Source organism: Salmo salar, chromosome ssa13 (genome assembly GCF_905237065.1).
Source record: "Salmo salar chromosome ssa13, Ssal_v3.1, whole genome shotgun sequence".
Taxonomy (NCBI): Eukaryota; Metazoa; Chordata; class Actinopteri; order Salmoniformes; family Salmonidae; genus Salmo; species Salmo salar.
In genome coordinates, this window is record NC_059454.1 from 55,733,186 (window position 1) to 55,749,633 (window position 16,448).

The following is a 16,448-nucleotide window of genomic DNA, read 5'->3' on the forward strand; positions in this document are numbered from 1 at the left end:
GATAAATAATTACAACAGGTACACGTCTTTCCTATGTGTTTTCCATAAATAAGCTCTGCAACATGGAAATATGGCCTTGTGGGAACCCCAACCCTATAAACATGTAGTAATTTAACCTTTGTTTTTTATTAAATTATTAATCGCTGATATGAAAGATTTAGGCCTACGTGCATTATGTTTCCAAAACCGTACCATGTCGGGGCTCTTAACAAAACTCCCCCATTGAGAAGATACTATCGTCAATAGGCGCTAAAGTTACGTACTTAGGTCTATATATGGGGTACCATAGAGCATGCTTTTGTAGAACAGTTGATGGCACACTGAGCTACTGATCAGAAGGTGGAAGATTCCAGCTACACTCCCTGCCTCTTTCATTACAATACCTTCAGTTGCATAGTTGTGGTCCCGGAGGAAGCTGTTGTTTATTTTGCGGGTGTCGATTTCTTCATCCATTTGTGACACTTATTTTGTAAACCAGAAACAGAGAAACAAGTATCCATGGTCCTGAAACATCGCTTCAGCACAGGGTCGGCGCAAGCTGCGCGCTTTTCGTCATGATTAGACCCTTTCCAGAAATAAGAATCTGGAAAAGAGGCAGAAACCTCAACGTTTGCTCCTGAACGAATAAATAAACCGTTCGATACAATATCATATGAGGAAAAAGCCTGTCCCTTTCGAGAAGACCGTTGAGTCGTCGGATGTCTGCCAATAATAGGCTCAGATTAAAGTGGCAGAAAACGACCTATAAAACTGACAGCAAGAAAATAGCTGCGCATTACGTCTCCATTGCCAGAGGCGCAATAAAACAGTCCAGAAATCAGAGCAGGGTGTGTGAGCTGGTTCTTATTTTGCCCCAGTCTGCTTGCATCGCAGCGTCCGTTTCCTCTTGGATCACCCCGTTTCGCCTCGACGTGTCGCTCTGCCGCCAAACCTCACCGGGTGCTTCACTGCTAGCCTGCTGTTGCCACTGCCCATTCGCGCATTGCGTTACTGGCTCCGCCCTGACAGCTTGCCTCTGTCGACCTGCGTCAGCATCACAGTGATGTGTTCGCACATGCGGGGGCAGAGCGCACATGCGGGGGCAGAGCGCACGGATGCGCCCTCATATCAGGGGGACACGGTGGTCACATATTTTATTTTTGTTGATCAACAAAGACCCTTCTAATCGTTTCTGGTAATTGTTACCCCCAAAAGTGTGTGTGTGTGTGTGTCTGCCTGCTTGTGTCTCTGTGTATGTGTGCCCACACTAATTTCCCCTAGTTGGGTTTGGGCATGGTGGTGTTGGTGACGTGTGGCTGTCAGAGACCTCCCCCTACCCATCCTGCCCCTACATGTTAAATAATCTGTGCTGTAGGATAATGTTTTAACGGCCCACTGCCCTTCAGCTAGGTCTGGATAAATCACAGACGTTATCTGCATCCCCAAAATGATGAAGGTCACTGATGCATGCCATTATCTACATCCTCAAAATGATGAAGGTCACTGATGCATGCCATTATCTACATCCTCAAAATGATGAAGGTCACTGATGCATGCCATTATCTACATCCTCAAAATGATGAAGGTCACTGATGCATGTCATGAAAATAAGTTCCATCCACCCCACTTATGACCAGTTGAATATTCCCCATTCTAATTGTCTCCGCACCATGACAAACCATCTTCCTCAACCCCTAATCCTTTTAATAAGGAGATAGTCGTCACCGACCCCTGAATCATCAGGGTTCACGTTCACTCTAAATGGTATAGAATCGGTCTTTGCCGTCATGGGGTTTGAACAAACTGTTATGGTAATTCTATTTGGGCGCTGAGGGGTATAAAGCAACAGGAAGAGGGAATTAAAAAGGCATTGATTTTCTCCAGAATCACCACACTGGGATGTGCTCTTATTACTGGGAGACTGGGAGACTGGGAGAATGCATTAGAGAGGCCTTCTGATGGATGACATTAACAGGCAGAGCTCATTGCTGTCCTTGGGAAGGAGGAGGGCTTAGATGTATTATTATTCTGTATGCAGACAGACAGGCAGGCACACACTAGTGTGAAAACACATAAGCCCTGATACTCACACACGCACGCACGCACGCACACACAAACGCGCGCACACGCACGCACACGCACACACACACACACACACACACACACACACACACACACACACACACACACACACACACAGGGTTCTAAGGGGCTTGCAGAAAGACCATTTTATTCTGCAATGATACTGTATGGGGTGGAAACAGCCTCGAGGAAGCCAAGACTGAGATCAATAATCTGACTGCTTTAATTAAAGCTTCTGCTTCCAGGACACACAACCACAGCAACAGTCTGTTGACTGAAACCTCTCTCTATTTGCCTGTTCACTGTAAAAATACACCACCGACCAAACCCATTTCCAATCCAATGCCTCTGTATTATAGTGGTGATGGTTGAGAGAAACATACATTACATGACCAAAAGTATGTGCACACCTGCCCGTCGAACATCTCATTCCAAAATCATTAATATGGAGTTGGTCCCTCCTTTGCTGCTATAAGAGCCTCCACTCTTCTGTGAAGGCTTTCCACTAGTTGTTGGAACATTGCTGCGGGGACTTGCTTCCATTCAGCCACAAGAGCATTAGTGAGGTCGGGCACTGATGTTGGGCGATTAGGCCTGGCTCGCAGTCGGTGTTCCAATTCATCCCAAAGGTGTTCGATTGAGGTTTATGGCTCTGTGCAGGCCAGTCAAGTTCTTCCACACCAATCTCGACAAACCAATTCTGTATGGACCTCGCTTGTGCACGGGGGCATTGTCATGCTGGAACAGGAAAGGGCCTTCCCCAAACTGTTGCCACAAAGTTGGAAGCACAGAATCGTCTAGAATGTCATTGTATGCGTTAAGATTTCCCTTCCCTGAAACTAAAACAGCCCCACACCATTATTCCTCCTCCACCAAACTTTACAGTTGACACGATGCATTGGGGCAGGTAGTGTTCTCCTGGCATCCGCCAAACCCAGAATCGTCCGTCGGACTGCCAGACGGTGAAGCCTGATTCATCTCTCCAGTGAACGCGTTTCCACTGCTCCAGAGTCCAATGGTGGCGAGCTTTACACCACTCCAGCCGACACTTAGCATTGCGCATGGTGATCTTAGGCTTGTGTGCGGCTGCTTAGCAGTGGAACCCCATTTCATGAAGCTCCTGACAAACAGTTATTGTGCTGACCTTGCTTCCAGATGCAGTTTGCAACTCGGTAGTGAGTGTTGCCAACGAGGACAGGCAATTTTTATGCGCTACGCGCTTCAGCAATCGGCGGTCCCGTTCTGAGGGCTCTTGTGGCCTACCGCTTCGCGGCTGAGCTGTTGTGAGCGTGTTCGTGTTTGTGCGCACTGTGTACACACACAGAAGTGGGATCTCAGAATAATCAGTAAATCGGTCATTGGGAGTGCATACTGCAGAGTATTCCAGCACAACACTTGTATTAGCATCCCTCCTCTCATAACAGGACACCTGCTTCTAAGCTGTGAGAACCACAGCGCCACTCATCGAAAACACGCAGACAATAATTACCTAATTATAACACACAATCGCTCTTGTGGATGCCGTCGTAATTGCACGACCTGGGGAAGGAGGCCGATTGGAACACGCAGGGCTGTCCTCCACAGAGAACATGGCCGTGGTCTGCCTCCGAGTCGGCTCTGACGTTCAACCTGCCCCCTGTGCCCACCTGGCTCCTGCTGCAGTGGCTATGGGGGAAATACTCCCCTGATGTGTTGTGTTCCCTCTCTCCCATCCCCCGTCTCTCTCTCACTCTCCATGACCCTCCTCCAACCACATCAAGCCCAGCGCCACCACCTCGGTCAGTGTGCTCTGTTCACCCAGGAGAGGTAGCTCGCTCCGCGGGCCTAGTTGTGCAGTGCTATGGTTACTAGCCATCCATCCTGCCCTTAAGCACTGGAGCACTCTGCATCTATGGGAACAGAAAAACGTCACGCAGGTCTTAATGATCTCACAGTCCCTGTAGAGGGACACAAAGCATGGAGAGTAAAGAGAGTAGAGAGATCACTACATAAAACACAGCGAGACTCGTGATCCAGACTAACCGCATGCAGCACTAATGGAGCAGACTAGAAAAAGAAAGGAGAGATCCTCTTCTTAAACAACACACATCCGTGATTACAAATGCAGAGCACAAAGTGGTGGGCTCTGGGTGGCCTAATTGAATTTATAGCAAATAGGATTGAGCCATACGCCGATTTGGCCAGCTGCCACGGTGAGGAGGAGCAGAGGGACACGTTCGCCTGGAGCAGGAGAACCTGCAAGTCCGGTGGTAAAAAGCACCCTGCCAGCTCCAAATGAAATAACCACTCCTGATAGGCCAGCTCTGGATCTGAACTACTGACCTGGAATCAGCTTACAGAGTCACTGTACTGTATAGAAAAATGTGTTGCAACAAGACCTCACCGACTGCAGAACTGTCAAAACTGTCCTCCTGAATAACTGGGGGACATGACTGTTAAGTATAGAAAGTTGCAGGCAAAGACCTATTTTGAAGAAGAAAACTGAAAAAGCTAATCATGAGGGCATGATTTCTGTGGGTTTGATTGGTGATGTTTTCTCCTCTGGTAGTGAGGTTTCAGAGGTTGCCTTATGGAGAATGTTCTTATAGCAGTAACATCGTCTGAATTTAGCTACGAGAGGGGAATTATTTTGAAAATAAGTTCTGTCAAGCCCCTGTCGGCTCAGACACCTCGAAACGCTCCACAAACTGCAGTTTGGAAGAGAGCCAACTCGTCTATTTTAGGCAGGGGGTTTGGAGCTGCAAGGTAGAGTAAAATAGAAGACAGGAAGGAGAGAGGTGAGAGAGGCTGGAGGAGAGAGAAATACACGGTGAACAAAATATAGGTCGCACACTCACAGGATGGAAAATGGAAAATGGATTTAGTGAGAATCCTAGAATTTTCCATAATAATGCAGATTTCAGAAACAGCCAGAATAAGATGGAGTGAGAGAGAGAGAGAGAGAGAGAGAGAGAGAGAGAGAGAGAGAGAGAGAGAGAGAGAGAGAGAGAGAGAGAGAGAGAGAGAGAGAGAGAGAGAGAGAGAGAGAGAGAGAGAGAGAGAGAGAGAGAAAACAAGATAAAGGCCAGGCTGGGGGAGAGCGGATTAAAAGCAGCCTGCAGGAGGATAATCAAATAGTCCTTCTTAAAACATGATGACTACTGCATCTCTCCCTCCCTCCCTCCCTCCCTCTCTGAGGAAAGTCCGCCACAGTCAGAATGTTTGTAAATGATGATGCCAGATGATTTTAAAAAATTGTCTAGTTTATTTTAAACTTAGTCCTCTCACTAGTTCCCAGTTACAATCCTTATTTTAGGCCTGGGCTGGGATCCATAAAACCACAAACAATAACAGCTACAGAATCACATATAACATACAATAACATGGCATTGGTTTGATATCGCTGTGAAACACAGTTCTGTGTAGGCCTACATGTTGGACACTAAATCAAGAAGATAAAATGTAAAATAATTCAGACATTATTTATGACCATACCAAGTCATAATACCAGCACACATTTCTGATGCATGGCTAAAAGGATATGGCTTTTCCCTACAGCCTAGTCCTGTATACTGATCCTGTAACAGAGGAAGTACATTTGATTTGTCTTTTCCCTGCAGCCTAGTCCTGTATACTGATCCTGTAACAGAGGAAGTACATCTGATTTGTCTTTTCCCTGCAGCCTAGTCCTGTATACTGATCCTGTAACAGAGGAAGTACATCTGATTTGTCTTTTCCATTACATTACATTACATTTACTATTTTCCCTACAGCCTAGTCCTGTATACTGTTCCTGTAACAGAGGAAGTACATCTGATTTGTCTTTTCCCTACAGCCTAGTCCTGTATACTGTTCCTGTGACAGAGGACATTTACTGTATCTGTGATCCATCCAGATCAGATGATGACAGAGTGACCTGTCCCACGGTCCTCATGCGCTCTCTAATCTCGGAAATCGCTCACTGGGTGGCGTGACACGCCAGACGCGACATTCATCGTCAATACATTGACTTATTGACAGCGGTCACATCCGCCAAGCGTGACCGGTCCAGTCCTACATTTTGTTCATGTTTTCCTACCCTACCCTTTGTTCTCTTCATTTCTTATTCAATGCGAGCCGAGAAATCAATAGCCAAAGCCTAATCCTTTAGAAAACCCTCCCCCGAACTCAAACGGCCTGTGTCACCTTAATGAATTTATAGGAAAGTGACACACACTTCCTGTTGTGCACAAAAATTAGAAAAGCAAGGCAATTAAAAAAAAAATAAACCTGGTGAAAGATTACTTAAAGGCAGCAATACATTTCAGGTGAAGACCTCCGGCTCCATTTCGTCAATGAAGCCGATATGCGTTTCAGCTCATAAACAGCGGCCGTTCTGGTTATGTCGCCTCAACGCCTCATTAAACCCCTCCACCACTTCCTCCCAGTCACATTCGCAATGACTTGCGGTACCTAGTAAGCAAATTACTAGGCAATCAATCAAAATGACATTAAGGCTTGTGACAGATCGACTCCAATAAAAGAAGCAGGTTCATGCTTCCCCTATTTGGTCTATTCATAGATGACCAAGAAAGGAAACGAAGGCAAGTGAGGCCACCAGCAGATGAACCGAGACAATTGAACTGCGTGACTTAACCTTTTGTTTCAACAGTTTTTTTTTATCATTCTCTGACTAAATGACACCCTCTCTGTGAAAGAACGCACATGTTGCAAGGACCGGCAGGTAGACCAGATATTGTCAGACACTTGTCTATCAAAAGGTCAGGAGGACTTGATACACGGCATTTGATCTCTAATGAAAACCTCCCTCCACCAGCTGTGTACGTGGCAACAACAACAAAAAAACTCCCCAGTTCCTTTACTGTCCAGGGCTGTGTCTCAAATCACACCACGTCTATGACAGTGGTAGTGAACCTGGAGGCAGTGATTGGCTATCGCCTGTGAACAGGACTTAGGGGGATCCAGGAGGACTAGTTAGTAAATGCTTCGTGCCAGACAGACACAGGCAGCTCCCTAGACCCCCCAGCAGACACTTCGGCCCCTCTCCAACTGCTGCACAGAACACTGAACCTCCCCAAATAGAACATGTGCACATCATGTCTGAGCCTAAACAGAACAGGATCTAATCTTTCCTATTCTGTAATTCCCTTTTACTCCATGATTCTACAGAGCACCGCGCCAGGCTAAGCTGTCCAAATATTCAATCAGGATCCCGACTAAAGCTTCCAGAGGGGAATGGTGGTGGTACTGTACAGACTGGAAGAGCACCCTGGGAAATGTTCTCGTCACTAAGTCCCTGGGAACTCAAGCATAAGGACAGGAACTTACTTGAGATGTTTTAAAGCTTTGAAGTGAGTTAAATCATGGAGAGTGTTGGATCAAATTAGGATCTACATCTACAATGTAGTGGTTATATCCCCACTGTTGAGAGAGAGTGAGACACACACAGAGACAGACAGAGACAGACAGAGAGAGACACAGAGAGACACAGAGACAGACACAGAGACAGACACAGAGACACAGAGACAGAGACACAGAGACAGACAGACACAGAGACAGACAGAGAGGAGAGACAGAGAGGAGAGACACAGAGACAGACAGAGAGGAGAGACAGAGAGAGACAAAGAGACAGACAGACACAGAGAGAGACAGAGACAGAGACCGACAGAGAGGAGAGACAGAGAGAGACACAGAAAACAGAGAGGAGAGACAGAGACACAGAGACAGACAGAGAAGAGAGACAGAGTGACACACATAGACAGACAGAGGAGAGAGACAGAGAGACACAGAGACAGACAGAGGAGAGAGACAGAGAGACACACAGAGACAGACAGAGGAGAGAGACAGAGAGACACACAGAGACAGACAGAGGAGAGAGACAGAGTGACACACAGAGACAGACAGAGGAGAGAGACAGAGAGACACAGAGACAGACAGAGGAGAGAGACAGAGAGACACACAGAGACAGACAGAGGAGAGAGACAGAGAGACACACAGAGACAGACAGAGGAGAGAGACAGAGTGACACACAGAGACAGACAGAGAAGAGAGACAGTGACACACAGAGACAGACAGAGGAGAGAGACAGAGAGACACACAGAGACAGACAGAGGAGAGAGACAGAGAGACAAAGATACAGACAGAGAAGAGAGACAGAGAGAGACAAAGATAGACAGAGAGGAGAGAGAGTAGTTATAGCAACAGTAAAAAAAGAACAATAGACAGCCCCCTCCTAGCTGCTCCTACTCTCTCCAGTAAGCGTTGTGAATGAGCTGGTGTCTGCCTGCCTGCCTGCCTGCCTGCCTGCCTGCCTGCCTGCCTGCCTGTCTGCCTGCCTGTCTGTCTGTCTGTCTGTCTGTCTGTCTGTCTGTCTGTCTGTCTGTCTGTCTGTCTGTCTGCCTGGTTCAGCTCTCTGCAGAGGGAGCTTAATAGCGGCACCATATGGCCAGCTCACGGCAGTAGCCACACACTCTAAACGGAGACCTGTTGTTTTCTCCCCGCCACCGCCCACAGGAGAAACAGACGGACGTTCCTCTGACGGGGGCTAAGGGCATTCTGGGGATCAGGCAGACGGGACCGTGGCTGGGGGTGTCCCGGCCCCAGCTGACTCTGCCTGCGCCCCTGTGATCGCCCAGTCACCATGACAACTGTGTCAGTGCAACACGAGAAGGCACGCACGGCCCCTCATCAAACAAACAAAGGTGCTCTACTCTACTGTCATTGGGAGATGCTTTATACTGTATGAGCGTCTACGCATTTTCAATAAGGTACAGCCACGTATGACATGCAACAGGCTCGTGGATCGAGCAAACAAGGATATTTCTTGATTAGCTCTGTAGGACCTTTTCACAGCTCAACGCCACATCAATGACCTTAGTGCCCTTCGGTGTCAGATTTAAATTGCATCCAAAGCCTTGGGCTTAACTGGTTGGTCCGATCTCCCAGTTAGATCGTCCCTCAGCTCATTTTACAGCATGAGCAGCTTTTCATTCTCATTCAATACAGCCGATTGGATGCCATTCTGTGGGCTTGTCTCATTGTATACACAGTGAATGATCATTACTGAGGTTCCAAATAGAGCGATTTTTATTCACGCAAACCCCCTACCAAATACACACGCATGCAGGCAGGAAAGCACGTACACACACACACACACACACAAAGCACGCGCACCCGCGAAACACACACGCAAAAACGCAAGCAAGCACCACACACATACATATATACACACACAGAAATCAGAATAATCTCTTCCAGGATATGGGCCGTGGGAGGACGTCAAGCAAGAAATCACGGCTTATCCTTTAACACCGTCTTTTGTTGTCAAACACATCTGTTCTGTACAACCTGTGTGTCTGAGGCTGCAGTCACATGGTGGAGCCAAGTCTTACCCTACAGCACCATCAACTGGACCGTCTGAGCTATTACACCAGTAATATAGGAACGAAGCTCAGCTCCAACCGGTATAGGAAATTAGCACTCAGACATCATATTAATTATTCAATAACCAAAAGTAACATTTGCTTTGACGTTTAAATTAATTCCATAGAGTGTCTACAAGATATATACTTGGGTAACAGGGTATTAACTAGAAAAAAGCTAATATGTAAAATAAAATACCAAATCATGCCATACAACCCTTTGTAAAATAGCATAATATTGCTTGCACAGGTGAAAGCAATATTATGCTATTTTACAAAGGGTTGCATGGCATGATTTTATCCTATGTCCAGGTAAATACCCCCCCACACACACATATATATAGAATAACGTTCAGAATGTTGAGTCAGCATCTAAAAACAAGGACAAAACCAGTTTGAGTCTCAGAGCATAAGGAGGGTGGTTTAAAATTAAAGTGTCATGCATACCCACAGTCCAGCAGACATTGGTGTTTAATGTGTCGCAGACAGACTTTTACCATAATTGCACATCTCACAGCAGCAGTAGTGGCCTCCATAAAGGGGTAGAGAATGAGGGCAAATTACTGGGACTGGGGATGTTCACATCCAGAGGGCTGGCCCAGACAGGCTAATTTGACATCAGAGTTAGTGGCAGCCAAGCAGGCAGGCAGGTCTGTGGTCTCAGAGAGCGAGAGCGAGCGCGAGAGAGAGTGAAAAAGAGAGAGACTTCCACAGGGCTCAAAGATACAGATAAATCAGGAAAAAAAGTGCTGTGTTAAGGGAAATCAGCAGAAAATGTACTCGGTTGGACACTCAGGGCTGGCTCCAAGCATAAGCGACATAAGCTGTTGCTTAGGGCCCCCAGGGGCCCCCCCCATCCCAAAAAAGTATAATATATATATTTTGGAGAACTCAATCAGGGTATAAACTTACTGTTGAGCGTTATACTGAAACAATATATAAACGCAACATGGAACAATTTCAACGATGTTACTGACTTACAGTTCATATAAGGAAATCAGTCAACTGAAAGAAATGTGTTAGGTCCTAATCTATGGATTTCACATGACTGGGCAGGGGTGCAGCCATGGGTGGGCCTGGGAGGGAATAGGCCCACCCACTTGGGAGCCAGGCCCAGCCAATCAAAATATCTTTTTCCCGATAAAAGGGCTTTATTACAGGCAGAGCTATCCAGGTGGGTGGTCTCAGACGATCCCGCAGGTGAAGAAGCCGGATGTGGAGGTCCTGGGCTGGTGTGGTTATATGTGGTCTGCGGTTGTGAGGCCGGTTGGATATGCTGCCAAATTCTCTAAAATGACGTTGTAGGCGGCTTATGGTAGAGAAATTAACATTCATTTATCTGGCAACAGCTCTGGTGGACATTCCTGCAGTGCACAACATTTGAAAGAAATAAGCTGTTTGTGCATATGGAACATTTCTGGGATCTTTTATTTTTGATTATGAAACATGGGCCAACACTTTACATGTTGCGTTTAAATTTTTGTTCAGTATAGAATAGTAGAATGCACAAGGTGTACATTAGGAAATTTGGTTGTGCATCAGCGGTTTCTCTTGTTTTGTCACTGACAGTCACTCAATTAACCACGTCAGCTAACAATTGTTAGATTGGTTAGTTAGTCTAGCCAGTTATCTAAACTTGTAGTAATCATGGCCGGATACTGTGCCCATGGGCCCTGACTACCAGTGATTTTGTTCGTCACTTTCACCCAGATATTATTAAGATGACATAAGTCATGGCAAAGTGTAGAATTGCAGGAAATTAGCATCAAAACTGAAAATAAATTCTCTCCACCCCATGGCAAAATTGGTCGAACTGCAGTAAATTAGTTCTAAAATTGCACCATCTTCTCTCCGCCCCATAGCAAAATGTGTAGAACAGCAGGAAATGAACTTAAAAAATGTAACGTTTCTCTCTGCCATCAAGAGTGGCAGGGGGGGCACCAAAAGGCTAGAGCCGGCCCTGGGGACACTATTTTTAGAAACATTGACCACACAGCTTCCTGTATACACTATGAGGGGGTTTTGGATTAGAACACAATGTTGTATCGAAGGTTTTTCCACTATGTGGAGGAGAGATACAAGAGGATGAGAAAAAGAGAACTATGTGAAAAACGAGGAGGAATATTGAGATCAAATGTGTAGAAGAACTTTCTTGTTGAACAACTGTATGAGAGAATCACATGATGCACATTCCCAGCCAGTTGTCTCTCTAACATGGCCATTACCCGCCACTTGTCAGCTGAATCTCTCAGCTCTTTGATTGAAAACTCAGCGATTCACATCACAACATCCCGACACAGTGTGTTTCAACCACTTTCCAAATGCACTTTCACAATTCAACATCAAAAACAGCATCAAATCCCCCCCCCTTCCCCTCGGGACTCACATTCTAACCCTCCTGGAATCTTGGAGGTATATGATCCAGATCCACCACAGGCCACAACAGACCAGGTCTGACATGATGTTGCCTGCCCGCCATGTCTGGCCTGTCCTGGGTGTAAATCCCTCTTTAGCATGGATGAGTGGCCCAGGTTATGAGCTCAGTACAGGCAGTGGGCTGTGGGTGGGTATGGATGGAGCAGCAGTGGGAGAGGGGACTGGGGAGCTTCATGTGGAAATGGGCCGGAATAGATGAGGTGTCAGTGAGTGTGGCCAGCTACGTGCTGCTGGATAAAGCAGGTCAGTCAGGTTGCTCGCCTCGTGTTGCACAGCTGGGTGACAGATAGAGGCATGAGTCAGACCATCGATAGCAGGCAGGGGTGGCGGGGGCAAAGGAGAGGGGGTTAGAGCAGTAACACACAACGCTGGTGTGGTTCACAAAACAAAGTCAACCCCCCATGGAGGGACCAGGCAGCACAGGCTCAGCCAACGTCACTCTACAGATGATTGGTTTGTTCCTGTTTGCCAATAACATGGCCACCTACTCAGCAGGAGAGAGAGAGAACACAACAACAAGTAAATACACTACCAATAAAATAACTCAAGTTAAGAGCCATTGAGTACAGCCAGGAATGCAGAAACACACAGACCAGCACTATTTTTCTCTCTCTTCTTATGAATTCCTCTGCTTTATGGATGATGACAGATACAGATTGCTGTATCCGAGCCCTAAGCAACCGAGAAGAAGGCACTTCCAGAGGCACGGCACATGGGTAGTTGCCTTAGTGTAAGAAAGGAACTTTCAAGTGTGATATCAAACAAATCTGTAAAACAGACGCCACAACAACACCATCAATCAAAGCTAAGAAGAACATATTTTTAAGCAAGTAACAGCAGCATCAAAAGACCCCCAGCTAGCACATAACGTTCTTAGAACCATATGTTTCTTAGAGCTAGGTTAGAGTGTGATTGTTCTATGGTTATTTTGCATACAACCTTACCCACAACTTTCTGGGAATGGTGCAAGATAGTTGCTTGGCACTGGAACATTCTCAGCACATTTACAGAACTTGAGAAAAATACATTATTTTGTTGGTATTTCATTGCTTTAAAAGAACATTTCCTAACAGTTCAAACATGGTTACATTTAATTTAAATGTTGGTAATGTTCTAGGAACGTTCTCCAACTGGTTTTACATTGGAAATGTTCTCAAATAGTTCAGAGAACACTAAGAAACAACAATCTTCTGTGAGAATTTCAGTACTTTGTTTTTTACAGGTTTCACCATGGTTCTATTTAAAGTCATGTTCTCACATTGTTCTGAGAATTTTAATAAACAACGTTCTTCTGTGGGAATTTATGTACTTCAGCATAATGTTTCTTACAGGTTTCCTCATGGTTCTATTTAAAGTAATGTTCTCAGATTGTTCAGAGAAAGATAAGAAAACTTTCCATAAAAACCACAAAACTTTGGCAACGTTCAGTGAACATTCTAAGAATGTTATTTAAAAACATACTGTATACGTTCCGTCGTCAGCATCAACAAAACACTCTATAACCCCTATATTGTTAAGTGTGTTCAGGTGTGTTGGCCGCGCCCACTAATTGGCCACACCTGATCTTAATGAGTGCCTGTTTCCTTTGAAATAGGGTCTGTTTGAATAGACTAAAATGAACAGCTTTGTATGAGTTAAAAAACATGGCATGCTAGCTCCATCCTGGTGGCACAGAGGACTAATTCCATGGATAGATAAGAAAATATTACAGGGTTGAATCTCACTGATGCTGTGCCACATAAAAAATGTATGTGTTTTCAGGATTAATGCCTAAGGAAAGGAAATTCCATGTGTCCTATCTGTGCTTGGAGTTCAAAACGGTTAACAAAAACTATGCTAGCAGTGTTATTACACGTTTTATTGAAAGATGTTCTCAGAATGTTATTTAATTACCTTCAAATAACTTAGAATTTCCGTTTTCAGACCGGTAATAAAACCTCTCAGGAAAACTTTCAGCGAGACAAGTCAAGGACCATATCACCTCCACTGATACCCTAGACCCACTCCAATTTGCTTACCGCCCCAATAGGTCCATTGACGATGCACACTACCCTATCCCATCTGGACAAGAGGAATACCTATGTAAGAATGCTGTTCATTGACTACAGCTCAGCATTTAACACCATAGTACCCTCCAAACTCGTCATTAAGCTCGAGACCCTAGGTCTCGACCCTGCTCTGTGTAACTGGGTCCTGGACTTTCTGACGGGCCGCCCCCAGGTGATAGGAAACAACATCTCCATCCCGCTGATGCTCAACACTGGGGCCCCACAAGGGTGTGTTCTCAGCCCTCTCCTGTACTCCCTGTTCACCCATGACTGCGTGGACATGCACACCTCCAACTCAATCATCAAGTTTGCAGACGACACTACAGTGGTAGGCCTGGTTACCAACAACGATGGGCCCTCGGAGTGTGGTGTCAGGAAAATAACCTCTCACTCAATGTCAACAAAACAAAGGAGATGATTGTGGACTTCAGGAAACAGCAGAGGGAGCACCCCCCTATCCACATCCACGGGACAGTAGTGGAGAAGGTGGAAAGTTAAGTTCCTCGGCGTACACATCACGGACAAACTGAAATGGTCCACCCACACAAACAGCATGGTGAAGAAGGCGCAACAGCGCCTCTTCAACCTCAGGAGGCTGAAGAAATTTGGCTTGTCATCTAAAACACACAAACTTCTACAGATGCACAATCGAGAGCATCCTGTCGGGCTGTATCACCGCCTGGTACGGCAATTTCACCGCGCTCAACCGCAAGGCTCTCCAGAGGGTAGTGCGGTCTGCACAACACATCACTGGGGCAAACTACCTGCCCTCCAGGAAAGCCAAAAAGATCAAGGACAACAACCACCCAAGCCACTGCCTGTTCACCCCGCTATCATCCAGAAGGCGAGGTCAGTACTGGTGCATCAAAGCTGGGCTGGTAACATTAAAGTATTAGAACATGAAGGACAACCAATACAGCATCAAGACACTATCAAACATGTGTCAGTCTTTCCGCAACAGAGCCATCCTTATGTGTGAGAGTGCGTATGCATGATAGTGATATAAAATATATGCCATAGTTTCCTTTTTCATGATCACAATCTTGTAAAACCCGAACCCTCCTAGATCCCCCCACAGTTCCCCAATAGCTGTCCCTCAACCATATGAGACTCCTCCCACAGTCCCCCCACCCAGAAGAAAAAATAAATAAAAAATACAATTAATTCCATTCCCCACCCCCAAGAACCCCCCCAATGCACCAACAACCAAGAGAATGAACTAAAGAGAAAAAAGGAAAAGACAGAAGAAAACAGCAAACAACAATGCAAAACCCCCCCAAAATAATACATTTAAAACAAAGGACATCAAGGACAACTGAAATCATAACAGGGGCTGCTATTCATTATTTTTACCCATTTTATAAGAGAATCACAGAAATGGAAAAAAATCCAGGCATTTATAAATAAAATCCAGTCTTACTTTATCAAATGCCTTTTCAAAATCCGCTATAAATACCATTCCTGGATTCTTATATGTTTCATGATGTTCTATTATTTCTAGTAGTTGTCATATTATCTCCAATGTATCGTCCATGTAAAAAACCTGTCTGATCAGGATGAACAATACCTGGTAAAACCCTTTTAATTCCGAGTGCTATGCATTTTGCTAGTATTTTTGCATCACAACATTGAAGTGTAAGGGGCCTCCGGTTTTTTAGATAGACCGGGTCTTTATATTTGCCATCTGGGTCTTGTTTTAATAATAGAGAAATCAGACCTTCCTGCTGAGTACCTGACAGACTACCATTTCTATAGCAGTAGTTAAAACAATCTAACAATGGAGCTTTTAGTATATCAAAAAATACTTGATATACCTCTACCGGTATGCCATCAAGCCCTGGGGTTTTTCCAGGCTGAAAGGATTTAATAGCCTCAAAAAGTTATTCCTCTGTAATTTGGCCTTCGCACTGATCTTTCTGTACATTTGTTAATTTTCCATTTTTTATATTATTTAGAAATAATTCCTTACCGTAATCGTCGTTCAGTGTCAGAAAAAAAGAAAAGAGAACATCTGCCGAAAATAATTAGCTTCCTCTTTTAAAATATCATTTGAAGAATCATAGATGACTCTACCTAAAATAATTAGCTTCCTCTTTTAAAATATCATTCGAAGAATCATAGATGACTCTACCTAAAATAATTAGCTTCCTCTTTTAAAATATCATTCGAAGAATCATAGATGACTCTACCTAAAATAATTAGCTTCCTCTTTTAAAATATCATTTGAAGAATCATAGATGACTCTACCTAAAATAATTAGCTTCCTCTTTTAAAATATCATTCGAAGAATCATAGATGACTCTGCCTAAAATAATTAGCTTCCTCTTTTAAAATATCATTTGAAGAATCATAGATGACTCTACCTAAAATAATTAGCTTCCTCTTTTAAAATATCATTTGAAGAATCATAGATGACTCTGCCTAAAATAATTAGCTTCCTCTTTTAAAATATCATTTGAAGAATCATAGATGACTCTGCCTAAAATAATTAGCTTCCTCTTTT

At 44.8% G+C, this 16,448-nt stretch overlaps 1 protein-coding gene across 2 annotated transcripts in view; it reads right to left on the reverse strand.

The window, feature by feature from the left end:
* The window catches only part of LOC106567445 (serine/threonine-protein phosphatase 2A 55 kDa regulatory subunit B beta isoform), an 88,792-nt gene that overhangs the window by 55,156 nt on the left and 17,188 nt on the right, over nt 1-16,448 (reverse strand). The window contains exon 1 of one of the 2 annotated variants that reach the window (XM_014136709.2): nt 384-1,007. The exons of the other annotated variant lie outside the window; for it this stretch is intronic. Coding sequence (XP_013992184.1) covers nt 384-453 — 70 coding nt within the window. The 5' untranslated portion in view covers nt 454-1,007. Of the gene's footprint in view, nt 1-383; nt 1,008-16,448 lie in introns of those variants that run through there. 2 annotated transcript variants of the gene reach the window in all.